This window comes from Protopterus annectens, chromosome 10.part0 (genome assembly GCF_019279795.1).
Source record: "Protopterus annectens isolate FY-2018-M chromosome 10.part0, PAN1.0, whole genome shotgun sequence".
In the NCBI taxonomy this organism is placed as follows: domain Eukaryota; kingdom Metazoa; phylum Chordata; order Ceratodontiformes; family Protopteridae; genus Protopterus; species Protopterus annectens.
Genome location: NC_056744.1, coordinates 30,556,779 through 30,570,998, shown reverse-complemented (window position 1 = coordinate 30,570,998; position 14,220 = coordinate 30,556,779). Strand labels below are relative to the sequence as shown.

At 39.1% G+C, this 14,220-nt stretch overlaps 1 protein-coding gene across 1 annotated transcript in view; it reads right to left on the bottom strand.

Annotated features, from left to right (window-relative positions):
* Positions 1–8,010: 8,010 nt before the first annotated feature.
* LOC122812920 (medium-chain acyl-CoA ligase ACSF2, mitochondrial-like) overlaps positions 8,011–14,220 on the bottom strand; it is a 910,993-nt gene continuing 904,783 nt past the window's right edge. Inside the window, exon 16 of the mRNA XM_044084978.1 lies at positions 8,011–9,679. Within this exon, the coding sequence (XP_043940913.1) occupies positions 9,629–9,679 (51 nt within the window). The 3' untranslated portion in view covers positions 8,011–9,628. The remainder of the gene's footprint in view (positions 9,680–14,220) is intronic.

Here is a 14,220-nt window from a genome sequence, read left to right as displayed (position 1 = left end):
CTTTCTACCATCATCCAGAATGATGCCTCAGTACAAACAGAAAATGATTGACTAACAGTTGGCTTAGTTTCTGGTGTCATTCCACGGGGATCCAGTACCCAACAGCCAGAGAAGACATAATGGGGAGACCACAATGCTTTGCCAGAGATTGCCTGCATCTGTCTCCCTTGGGCTTTAGGCTTCTGGCAAAGGCTCTTGCTTCCCACATAGTCCCTTTTTTAGGTAATGCCATGAGATCTAAACTACCAACATGAAAATTTCATCAAAACACAAATTAAAGGTCATGCTGCTAGAGTGCAAACATGAAACTGCACTCATTGCAAACATTCTTAACCCTGGAGGATGCTGACATTTATGCAGTCACAGAAACCTGGTTCAAAGCTGCAGAGAGCACCTAGCCATACCAGATTACTCATTCTATCATATATTCAGACCCCAAACCATGGGCAGCAAAGCAAAAGGAGGTGGAGTTTTAATATATATTAAAAATATACCTCCAGGCTGGTCAAACAGTATAACGCAGAGGAGACACTCCAGGTGCAATTAACCATTGACAAGACCACTATTCAAATCATAGCTAGCTACAGGCCCTTAACTTTGACTCAAGATGCCCAGTCCACCTATCTGGACCTCTATGAATCTATTAAGATTCAACCATTTACCCTGATCCTGGACGACTAACTATTCAACCATAGACTGGAAAAAAACACTCATGCCAAAACACAAATACCCAAAGATTCCTTTATTTCATCAATGCAAATGCCTTGGACCAGCTGGTCGACACTCCCACAAGAGGTGACATTATCTTGGACTTGGTATTAACCAACATGAGTAACCACAGCAGCATCTCTAGTGTCATCCTCCCTAGTGAGATCCAACCACAAGGGAAGAGTAAACCTGTCTGGTGGATGGTCATCTGAAAAAATAAACTCTATAATAAAAGGGAAAAAAATTGCTATCCAGGACCAAGAAGGCGCAGATGCCTAATTGAAAGCGATCTCTTCTTAGTCTGATCAAGCAAATAAGAGCACTAGTGAAATCCTCCAATGCAAACTTAAGAGTCCAAACTGGCCGCATCTACTAACATAAGGCCTTCTTTACATATGTCCACATCCTCAAAGGAAGCACTTATATCTGCTCAGAACTGGTGGTCAAGGGCACCACATCCACAAATACTTTAGGTATAGCCAACCTGCTGGTAGACAGGTTCAGTGAAAACTTCACCCCCTGTCCCCACCCATCAGTAAAATCAGGACATCCCCAGCACCTGTTCCCCCTTCCCTCATCTCTAGGGAGCAAGTCATCACTGCCCTCTCAAAGGCAAACAATACAGTCTCCATGGGACCCAATAACATCCCATGCTGCATCCTACATGAACTCAGGCAGGAACTTGCAGCATCATTAGGCACCCTATTCATGCAAAGCCTGAGTACCGGCTTTGTCCCAGCCAAAGGGAGGACAGCCATTGTCATCCCTTTGCACAAAGGTGGAGCATCCACAGTGCCAGGAAATTATAGACCCATCAGCCTAACTAGCCTGATCTACAAGGCCATGGAATGGATCATTATGGACCTCATTAACAAGGGCATTGGCAACCTCCAAACACTGTCCCACACATTCTGGTTTCATCAAGGAGAGGTCATGCCTGCTAAACTTGGTCAACGTGCCTGAGATAGTTACCAAAGCCATGGATGAGGGGAAGACTGTGCACACTGTCACTATCAAATGGGTACAAACTGGCTCACTGATAGAACTCACCTACTCAAAATAGGTGCAGCTACTTCAAGCAGTAGACTCATCATGAATGGTGTACCCCAGGAATTGGTCTTAGGGCCTATGTTTGAGATCTACTTTTCTGAGGTGTAGGCCAAAAACAATGGGCTATGGCTGATCAAGTCTGCAGATGACTGCAAGCTGGGCACTGTCATCAATTCCCCTAGTGATGTGGACATCCTCAAAGAGGGTCTCACCCAAAGAAATGACTGGTGCCAGAAACATGGCCTCAAACTGAATGCCAAAAAATGCATCTTCATCCCCTTTGGGGAGAGTGACATCTCCACAAATCATCACATTAACAATGAGGTCCTAAGCATGCAATCAGTTGTGAGGGACTTGGGCACCCAGGTTGATAGCAACCTGACTTTTGACCACCATATTACCTCCATTGTATGAAAGGCTATCTACTTGTCCAACCTCATTAGGTAGGGTATCTTATCCAGGGACAAGATCATAACATCCCTGTATTCTTCCCTTATAAGACCCATTATTGAGTACAACACCCTTTTGGCATGTACCTCACAAAGCACATGCAGCAGCTGGACAGACCACAGAGGTTCCTTACCAGAGAATCCAGGGCTTGAAATATATACCCTACACAGATAGGCTAAAAGTTCTGTCCCCCTACTCAGTCTCAGACTCCACAGAGGTGACCTCTGCGTGGCATACAAAGCAATCTCAGACTCTGCCTTGATGGGACTGCTACATACCTGCAAATCAAGCTCCACTCGAGTAACCTGTACGTGCAACCTCAACCTGGCCTGTGACATCAACAGGACTGGTTGGTGGGAAAGATTTGTGTCCCAGAGACTCCCCCATCTCTGGAATAGACTCCCTCTCCACATCAAGCAGAGTACCTCATTATTCCCTTTTAAGCACAGCCTGGATAACTGGATGGGGAACAGAAAATACACAAAAAGCTTCAAAAAGCAAAACTGGACCAGCATTAAGGTAAACCATTTTGGAGAACCAAACAAAACCAAACTCCAAATTTCGGACACAGAGTGTCAAAAAACTGTAGAATGCATTTAAAACCACAAAGCTTTTGGGGATTACCCTTCTTCAGTGTGTATGCAACATTAGAATTCAGAGCCATATTTAAATACTTAGTCATGTGGTTTTGAATGAAGTCTACAGGTTGACACTTAGCATGTCCTTAATTTAGAGTTTTGGCTTCGTTTGAATAGAAAATACACCCCTAGGATTCCACCTGTGTCTCTGCTGAACAAGGGCATCAGATGCTGACTTGTCAGAACATGGGCTAAATTCTTGGCTAGGCTTGTAAGGGCCTCAGGGGCAATAGCCTATCAGCTTCTATGATCCTAAAAAACAGCATTATTTAACCCCTGTGGGGTAGATGTGTTCAAGTGCAATTGTCACAGTCTCTTTCACCTCAAAACCTTGCTCTCCCCAAGTACCACCCTGAGGATCTTCAGGAATAATTCCTAAGATGCCAAACTAATTCATAACTATTGTCACATGCAATATTGTGTTTGCATAACACATTAGTCATGTTTCTGTGCCCAGTATCATTAAAGTGTTCATATACGGTCTTTCCCAGGGGCCTTTCAGTCTAATAAAATGCTAAACATACTGGCAATATATACCAAACCACTAGTGCCACAATTCCCTCTGTGGAAAAACTACAGGGAGTGTGTCTTAATACAAATGTTATCCTCTTCACAGATTATTTGACCACAAGCTCCACAATTTTTGGTGCCCTTAATCTGACAATAGGGAAATTGTTACTTCTTTCAAGTTCATTCTTAATATTCCAATTTTTTTTTTTAAACAAAGAAGCTTGTCCCCCCAAAAGATTCTGTTGCTTAGCAAAACTATCCTTCACTTGGTTGGTTATAGAAATTCTAGAGTCACTGTTCTTTCAAAATTTAGTCTTTCACTTCTCATTGGAGTGATTTCCAGACCCTTACCATTACAGAACTTAATTTCCCAGTTTCCCTTTTAGCTGCCATAAAAATCTCTTTTTTATTGTTGAAGTAAGTATGGACACAGGGTAAATATTCGTGTTTTTACACAATTCATGACTCAAAAGAGTTGCTTTTTATTTAGATGTAACCGATTTTTCTATACTCCACATCTCTCTTTTTACTGATCAAAAAGCCAAGTTTGATTTTTCTATACTCCACATCTCTCTTTTTACTGCTCAAAAAGCTGAGTTTAGCAATTCACATACAGCTCCCAGTTATATGCAGTATACATCAAAAGTGCATTTTACAAAGAGAAAATTTCCCATTTAGCTTCAAGTCAGCATTTTCCAAGTTTATACTGGACAGTGCAGGGCAATCCATAAAGGAAAAAAAATGTCTGGTTTCACCTAAGCAGTATTTTTCTTTTGCAACATACCATATTCTGAATTACCTTCAGTAGCTTGTTATGATTCCAGTCTTTGCTGTGAAGTTACCAGTTTTGAATTAAAGTTTCCAGTATTTATTTTACTGTAAAGGCTCCCCACTTCCAACATCCAACTCATTCAAGTTCACCAAAATATCGCCTGCAACTCTTTAGTGCTTCTTACTGCACAGGTAAGTAATTCCCCAGTCTGGCTTTAAGGTACACTGCCCATCTTATCTCCCCTTAGTGCCACATTCCTCACCTGGGTGGGGCAGGTAACCTCTTCAACTTACCTTTCCCACTAACAGTGCAGTACTCTGTATTAGTCTGACATCAACAATTTTTCTTGTCTGGATTGGCAATGGAACTCTATTATTCTTTGCTAATTAGTCCTCACAAACTCAGCACTTCTAAAATGCACAAAGATCATAAACACAATTTCATTTTCTACGTAGTTAGCAACAGTGAGGGTCTACATGTGACTAAATGTGCTTGCTTTCCTCACCATATGTAGCCAAATACTGTCAGAATTTTATTTCCAAGTACATTCACCACCTACAAAGTAGAGGCAGAAAGCAAGCATTTTTAATAAAATGTATAGTCTAGCTATCTGAAAAGAACTAAATGCTAGTAACATGAGCTTTCCTCAATACTGTCCAAAACAAACATGTTAATGAAATTCAGTTTAAAAATGGCAATCATAACACCCTTGGCTATCACAAGCCTTTAAACCAGAAAAATAAGAGCACCTTTATTGAAGTGAAATTTCTCTTTCATGATATGCCAGGTGACTTTGGCATTCAGGTTAAGTAGTTCCACAATCACAGCAGCTCACTTTGCCTCTCTCTCTGGCTGTAGTTCCCCTCATGAAGTACAATTATTCCTCCTGTATCATGTTCATGGCTTCTCCAAGAATGCCAGTTCTCTATCACAGTTGTTGCATCCAAGCTTATATCTGCCATTACACCTTTACTGCAGGTTTTAAACCTTCCATCATTATATTCCAACTGGCCATTCATATTCACTTTAGTTTTGGGTATAATATCCTTATGTAAACCATACAAAGCATGTGCATTATATGGAGAGTTCCTTCACACACCAAAGCAGATAATGTCAAACCATGATGTTTCCAGACATAATTAGATTCTACTGCACTGAACCTTCTCATTATTTAAGCACAGGAAAGAAGCCATAGACAAAGCCTTAGCGGGTGTCAGCACCACACTGTCTACTGCAACTGTCTTGACATCCCTACCGTAGAACCCCATCATGTGATGCATTCACATTGAAGTGACAGAATCACCCAGTACCACTGTTCAGAATAAAAAAATGACAATACACCACTAATCTTCTTATTCCTAATGTAGACATACTGTACAAATGTGCACATACAGTTAAGTAAAGCTGTACAGACTGAATAAAAAGGTCTGAAATGCTTATAAGGTGCAATATTACTATCAACTACCATTGTGGCTCCAAGTGCGAGCCTCAGAACTCTGAGAAATGAAGTACAATTGTAAAAGAAATTCAGTGAATCTTGAAAATGGCTGTACTGCCAGTGTCGTGACTTGGCTTTATGGGCGGATTGTCTCCTATATCCATTTTACTTAACTCAATGATTGCAGCATCTCAGAGAGCAGAGAATGTTCTGAGGTATCACAGCCTTTGTTTTAGTATGTTTAGTCCACATTAGCACAATAAAGCTCATTATTCAGAGGATTATGCTTACACTCATCAGAATGTCAAAAGGAACCCTTTGGCTTCACGTACTATAAGCACCTTGTGACAATAAAAGGTAAGAGCATGACAGAAAAATACATTCTGTGTGAAAGACTAACCACTGTGTTAAAGTGCACATACCTGCAACTGTCCAAGATGTGTAATCCAGCTACAAACTTTCACATTATGAGTATCACAATGACATCATAAGAAATAAGATTATCATAGCATTTGCTTAAGTGTTATTTAAACTTACATCACTTGTCTGATGTTTTTAATCTGCTGCCATCTATGAGATACTCGGCAATTAGCTGACAGACAGTATATTAGCTTTAAGACACTCCATGATGCTTTCCATCTAAAACGAGGTCTTTATGTTCCGCAGGTACAAAGGTGTTACTGAAGTATCACCTTTGCATTACAGATCACTGACAGACTTGTGTAACACTTGTTACAACAGTAGTTTTGCCTGAAGTTGACATTTACGATACTCAGTCACATCTCCAGTGCACAGGTTTGTACAACTAACCACTCACACATTGTGCATGTCATATCCAATGTGCAGTTCACGCAATAATCTGTTCACCCTTAATGCTGCTTCTGTAGTCAAGGGTACAGAACAGGTTTGATTTCTTCTACCTCCTCTGTGACTTTTAGGAAGTCAATCAGAAAGTGTTCCCTGGTCACCCCTGAAAAGGGAAGCTTATCCCATTAACTAATAAAATCTTCTTCCATCACAAACGTGCTCTTCTATCTCTAAATGTCAATGTGATGCATGACTAAGAGTTTTCAAATATTCTACTCATAGCATAAGGTCTATATGCAGTAGTTTTTTTTTTTTTTTTGAAGTAGATGTTTATTAAAATATGGTTGCATGTTTACTCACTCTACCACTACATTGCATCCCTATATATGTGTGTGAGCTCTACTTTATGCACATATGCCTTTGACAATACAAATGTTCCCCAATGCAAATAAACCTCTGCAAAAAATTTGCTTGCTATGAATGTGTAAGTAGAAAGTCCCACTTTCAGTGGAGTCCTACACAGGAAAACTCTTGAGGCAGTACGAGACAATACAATTTAAGTAGGAGTAATCACAAGCACAGTATGCCATAAGTTAAAAAGACAAAAATACCATAAAAATATCACATACAAGTATGAACATAAAAAAAAATAAATAAAATAAAAAGTAGAAACCAACACCTATGCCTACATGAGTTTCAATAGATCGTAGACAATAATTAAGAACTGTGCCCAATTAAGAGTAGTCAATGACCAAAAATCAAAATAGAAAATGCACAAACAAAACTAACAATGTTTTACATGAAAAATACAGTGTATTAGTGCCAGCAATGTCAAAGCACAGAGGCAACTATTTCATGCATAAAGGTATGATGTTTGGAAGACAAACCAGAAATAAAAATGGAAAACTAGAACGGCCATCTTAAGTTGAATAAATGATGCCACACAGTTACAATACCAGTGACTTTGAATGTCATGGTTTGAAGGCGCAAGAATACTTGTTTCTGTGTGATGAACCCTAGGTTGTAAGGTATTTTACTGCTTCCTTATGACAACACAACACCTAGCATCATTAAATTTACTTGTAGTCTTTTCTCACAGAACCATAACATACATAAGCTGTCATTCCGGCCAATAAATGAGCTTTGTTAAATGACCAATATACAAGTTGAGATTAGCACACTTTCGCCCAGTACTAAATGATCATTAATTTTTTTTTTTTTTTTTTCAAACATCCATGATCCAGTTTGTTTGTCTTTTCAGCTTTTCCCGGTTAGGGGTCGCCACAGCGGAACTCCGGTCCGCTAATGATTGGCAGTCGATTTTTATGGTGCCGAGTTGCCAGCCCGACACCCAACCTTCAGCAAAGGCATGCCCATTCACGCATGTCTTTCGGAGGCCACTCGACCGCTGGGAGGACATGCAGACTCCACCTTTGAATATTACATTATTAAATCTGTGATGAGAAAGAACTGTAAAAGGCCAGGCAGAAAACTTGCTGTTTACTTAAAGATTTTTGTTCTTTGTACTCATGTTTAACCCTGTTGTGAGGCAAAGTGGGATGACAGATTTGGAAAGCATAAATTATACAACATATTGGTACACAATGGTGAAGAAAATAAGAACCAGAACACAGCTATTAAAATGACTTCACTTTTACTGGATTTTTTTGTACAAAATGGTGAAAATAAGTACCAGACCACACAATTAAAGTACTTCAGTTTACCGGGTTTTTTTATGTGCAAAACATTCAAAACTGTTATACTGTAAAGGGAAAATCTAAGTTGTCACAGACTTATTTGCCTAGGCACAGATTCACTAATTAATGGAGAAACAGCTACTGCTTTTTTCCAAACTTGGTGTATGAGGAAAATGAACTTGAGCAAATGGTGTTAGCCATCCAGCAGGCACATAGGACTCAAGAATTTCCAAAACCTGAATGGCCACACGTTGTTATAATAGTCTTATAGTTTAGCATTTTCTCAAATGCACTGTTGCCCAATGACATTTAATAAGCATTTAAACACAATGCTTAATGCCCCCCCCACTAGTTATGTACCCTCTTTTCTGCCCAGCTGCCATTAACTTAATTACAACCAGTCCAGAACATTAGCAGTTCTTACAGATCAGATGATCACTGCAGTATTCAAAAGAAGAGTTCAGCCAGAAATCCAGAAAACATGACACACCAAGGTGTGACACTAAATATGAAGGTCAAAGGAAAGGTCAGGAAACTGCAAGCAGGGGTAATGCATGTCAGGAAGAAAGAGCAGGTCAAAAAATTACCAGCATGGTGCTGCATGTAGCTACAAGTTGCAGGCTACAGAGACATTTATGGTTTTGAGATGTCTGGTAAGGCAACCACCATGGGTATTGGAAGGGCTCAACTCCTTATGAAGATGTAGGAATCTCAGATGCCCGCTGTACTTTGTGCACTGCTGGTTGTGTTGCTGCTGTAACAGATTGTTTGTGCTGCCATGCATAGTAATCATGTCAGGCTTTCATACACACATTAGCATCGCTGCTTTCATACACACATTAGCATCACCTGCTCATCTCATAACACCCGTACATAATGCAAGTTAGACTGGCATGTTTTCTGATATCTGGCTCATCTTCCCGTTACTTCTTTACTCTGCAAAGACTGGCCAACTGTGTATAAAATGTAATTCAATATTTATACGTCAGCTGCTCTGATCACTCATTAATGCCTCATAGTACTTAATTACTATTAATCTACCCTGCTCCTCAAAAAGTAGTTTCTACATCCAATCTGTAGTATTTTTTCCAAAGCATTAGTTTTATGCATTATGAAAATGATTTTTGCATTCTCTGTTACTGTGTTCTATCCCGTCACTAGTACTTGCCTCTCTCCATCTCAATCGTATCACGTAAAACTGTGACTAGAGAGGTTTGAAATCAGTATCCTTTACAAGACTAAAATGATAACAGTTCGGAGATCTCTACAGATTTCCACTTCCTTTAGTTTTATTTTCTGACAAACAAGGGCAAAAATGGAGAAGCAGCTAACAGCATTCGCATCTAAACTCAGATACTGTAATTAAAATAAGTCAAACAGTGGAAAAATGAATTCAAAGTTTTAAAGCTAATGTGCTGACTGACTTAACTTTTGTTAAATATTAAACTGCCACTAAAAGGATCAACTTGTGCATAAGGGAAGATCCAAATGGCATTTTTGTGCAGTATCTGGAAAAACAGTTGGTTAATAATGATGAATATCCTGCAGGTTTGTACTGTTACAGTCCGAGCTGTTTCTCCATCTCTTCCTTCAGCTTGTATTTCTGAATCTGAAACAGAGAAGTCAGTAAATACATTACTAGAAGAATCACATCCACTATTAGTGCTTGTAGTTCATAAAAATTCTAAAATAGTCATCATCATGTATTAACCACTTAGCAGTGCTAATGTTCAGACAGCCAAGTACTTTCTGCATAAGTATAAACATAGCTGGAGATAATTAAGTGGTATTCCAAGATGGCTGCCATGCTGTAAGGATGTGCTGTAGCCAAGCTCAGAGTCTTTTACTGCTTATCATGGATTCTGCCATGTTGACTTAGTGAATTCTTCACCAAGAACTATTGGGGACTGACTTTTCTATACTTTGCCTTCAAATGATTTTGTGCCTTGACCACTTCTACTGGATTTAGAACTTTTCAGTGTTTATCTTTTATTACAATATAGAACATTTCAACAAGCTTCTTCCTTACCATAGCTGCTAGAGATAAACAGAAAAGGAAATCCCAAAGAACCAAAAACATATTGTACTTGCAGTAAAAATAAATTCCTAGCAAAGTTTACTGTATTTAGCATACAGTCTAATAAGACATATCGCACTGTAGTAAACCATTGTCTACTGAGGAGAGATCACTTTACTCCATCTTCACAAATGTAGACATTTTTTCAAAGGTTTTCTTTCCAGCACTAATTCCTTCCAGTATAACTTACAAACTCACTGTACAGTATATGTCTATATCACACATATGTAGTTTTCTCCCTAAAAGTGATGAGTCAATCCATTGATAAACATTTAACAAATGTTTTATACTTTTGTTCCCTTTAACTTGAATACAGCTGTGTTTATTTACTGATTTATTGTTTGCAACTGAGTGTGCTGCATTCCAGTTCCTTTTTAATACTGCAGATTACAAAAAACGTACCGACCCACTACAAACTTTTTCCCTTCTAATGCATCAGCAGATGGTGGAGCTAGATGACATGGAATAAAATAGCAATTGAATAGTTGCTCAGCATACGCTAAACAGTAACACCAACTTATTAAACTTGAATGTAGGTCAAGTGAAATATCTAAAGTAAAAACTACATATTTTAGAATAAGAAAGTTCACTTTAAAGATGAAGGCATCATTATAACAAGAAAAAATGGTAAAAAAACTTCACACTTGATCTTTAATTTCTTAACCTTGTACAAAGTGCAGGGTTTGATTCAGACCTCTGGTTATTGGCTAGGCTTGTAATAGTCTGTAGATCGATAGCCTAGTACTTCCCTGTGAACATGTTGGAATGTCAATAAGTGTTGCATTAAAGGAATTACTGGTTCTGAGTTTAGGCAAGTGTATTATTTATTTACAGTTTGTTTACCGGGAATGTCCATTGGGCCAAAAAAGAGCCCATTTTCAATGGAGGCCCAGGGAGAAAGCTCCATTATACATTTAAACAATTGAACAATTAACAAGTAAACAACTTATAGGTTCAAGGAAACAACAGTATGCAAGAAAGGTATAACATACAGTGAATATAAAAAAGTTTACACACCCCTGTTAAAATGCCAGGTTATTGTGATATAAAAAAAATGAGACCACAACAAATCATTTCAAAACTTTTCCCACCTTTAATGTGACTTATAATCTGTACAATTCAGTTGAAAAATCTGTTAGGAGAAAAAATATAAAAAAAATGTACAATAAGCTGGATGCATAAGTGTGCACACCCTTAAACTAATATTTTGTTGAAGCACCTTTTGATTTAATTACAACATTCAGTCTTCTTAGGTAGGAGTCTATCAGTATGGCACATCTTAACTTGGCAATATTTGAACACTCTTCCTTGCAAAAGTGCCCCAAATCTGTCAAATTGCTAGGACATCTCTTCTGCACATCCCTCTTCAGGTCACCCCACAGATTTTCTATTGGATTTAGGTATGGACTCTGGCTGGGCCATTCTAAAACTTTAATTTTCTTCTGGTGAAGCCATTCTTTTGTTGATTTGGGTGTATGCTTGGGGTCACAGTCATGTTGTAAGGTGAAATTCCTCTTCATAGTCAGCTTTCTAGCAGATGCCTGAAGGTTTTATGCCAAAAGTGACTGGTATTTCGAACTGTTCATAATTCCCTCCACCTTGACTACAGACCCAGTTCCAAATTTTTGCGCCACACATACATTTTGGAAATGTGGCCAGGAATTTCAACCTTGGTCTCATCAGACCATAACATATTTTCCCACATTCTTTTGGGAGACTATGTATTTTTTTGCAAATTTTAGCTGGGCTTGGATTTTTTGTGTGTAAGAAAAGGCATTTGCCTTTCAACCCTATCCCATGGCCCAGACATATGGAGAATATGGGAGATTTTTGTCACATGTAGTACACAACCAGTACTTGACAGAAATTCCTGCAGCTCCTTCAGTGTTGCTGTAAGTTGTTGTCAGCCTCCCTGACCAGTTTCCTTCTTGTCATCAATTTTGGAGGGACATCGAGTTCTTTGCAATGTCACTGTTGCCTCATATTTTCTCCACGTTTTGATGACTGTCTTCACTGTGTTCCATGGTATATCCAATGCTGTGGAAAATTTTTTGGTACCCTTCTCCTGACTGATACCTTTGAACAATGAGATCCCTTTGATGCTTTGTAAGCTCTCTGTGAACCATGGCTTTTGCTGTAGCAGGCAACTGAGTAAATGTCAGGAGAATCCTACCAGGACAGCTGAACTTTATTTGGATTTAATCAGAGTCTCTTTAATTGATGGTAGGTATGTACCCAAGAAGACCGAATGCTGTAATTAAATCAACAGATGGTTCAACAAAGTATTATTTTAAGGTTACCTAGTTTTTGGTAAGTTTATTTAATGCTAGTTTGAAGGTGAATATAAAATGTTAATTGCTCATCAATAATGACTCCTAGAAGCTTTGCCTGGGGGATAATTTTGATAGAGGTGTGTTGTCTAGTTATGGAGAAAGCGTTCTCGTCTATTTGGGTAAATTTGGAAGGGGTGAATAGCAGGATTTTGGATTTAGCTGCACTGAGTGCTAGGTGATTATTGAGCATGCAGTGCTTGGTAGAAGAGAAGGCTTTTTGAGTTAATTCTACGGGTGTGGGAAGGGCTTTGGCAGAGCAGATGATTGTGGAGTTGTCCACATATTGGACAAGTTTAGCATTACGGATACACTGATGGAAGTCATTTATAAAGATATTAAATAGTAATGGGCCTAGTATAGAACCCTGTGGAACACCTGTCAGAGTGTTAAGGAAGGAGGAAGCCCAGTTTTTCCACTTGACAGCTTGTTGCCTGTCAGAGAGGTAACTGGAAAACCAGTTAATAGTGGAGCTTGACAGACTGAGATGGGAGAGTATGGACAAGAGACGATTGTGAGAAACAGTGTCAAAAGCCTTAAATAAGTTGAGAAGCAGATTAGATACAATATTACCAGAGTCATGTGCTTGGTTGATGGTTTTGAGAAAGGATAGGAGAGCGGTGGTCGTACTGTGTCCAGGTCTAAATCCATGCTGTGTGGGGGTTAGCAGCTGACTATCTAAAAGGTAGGGAAGGAGTTGCAGGTAATACATTTTTCAAGAATTTTAGAGATAGGGGATAAGATGGCTATTGGTCGGAAGTTAGCGATATCTGTGTTGTTGTCCACTTTGTGAAGTGGAATAAAAGCCTTTTCTGGAGTAGGGGTACATACGATTCTTGAATTGAACGATTAGGACTGAAATGGGGAAAGCTACACCACTAGCAGCTAGCTTAAAGTTAGATGGAGGGTCATCAGGGGCATTTGAGCTTGGTTTCAGTTTTTGTACGAGTTTTTTTATGGTGGGGATGGGAATAAGTTTAATAGTAAAAGGGGGGAGTTGAGTAGTTTCAGTGCTTGAGAAGGTTACATTAGGAGTTGTGGATGGGGGCGAAGTTGGAACATTTGGAAAAGATGAGGTGAGTTTGGCTATTGAGTCAATGAAGGAGTTAAATTGACTAACCAAGGAAAGATCACAGCAATTCATATCAGGGCAAAGGTTTTCGTTCTTACCAGGATAGAGGAGGGTAGAGATATTATTCCAGAACTTTTTGGGATTAGTTTTACAGTATGGAGTAGTAGGATTTTTGGTCAGCAGTATTAAGGTATTAAGGGAAATACTTGCTGCATTGTGGCACTGTAGTTATGGAAGACATACACTGTAGGACAATGGTGCAAGTTATTAAGTGTTGTACTGTTTAAAAATGGATGTGCCAAGTCATATCTCAGAGCAAAAAAAAGCTGGTGCAATGATGTTATATGAACTATAGCTCTTTTTCACTGGTTTATAAGGGAGGGGGAATCCAAGTAAATGTGAGTGGGAAGCTGAGGATGGGATAAGGAGATGAGAGAAGTGGGTCACACCTGCTATTCCAGCAAGGGCCAGTCTGCACATGTGCAGAAATGCAAACTTCCAGAATAGTCCAACTGTTCCAGACTACCATGTCAATAAACCAAAGATAAGTGTTTTAACATGACAACTTACCAAGTTAGTGAACACTACGCAAAACAGTAAAAAAGTAAAGTGAAAGGAACACTGCAAACAAAATCTCCCAGTGTGAAGATAATGAACAGATGCAAATGAAT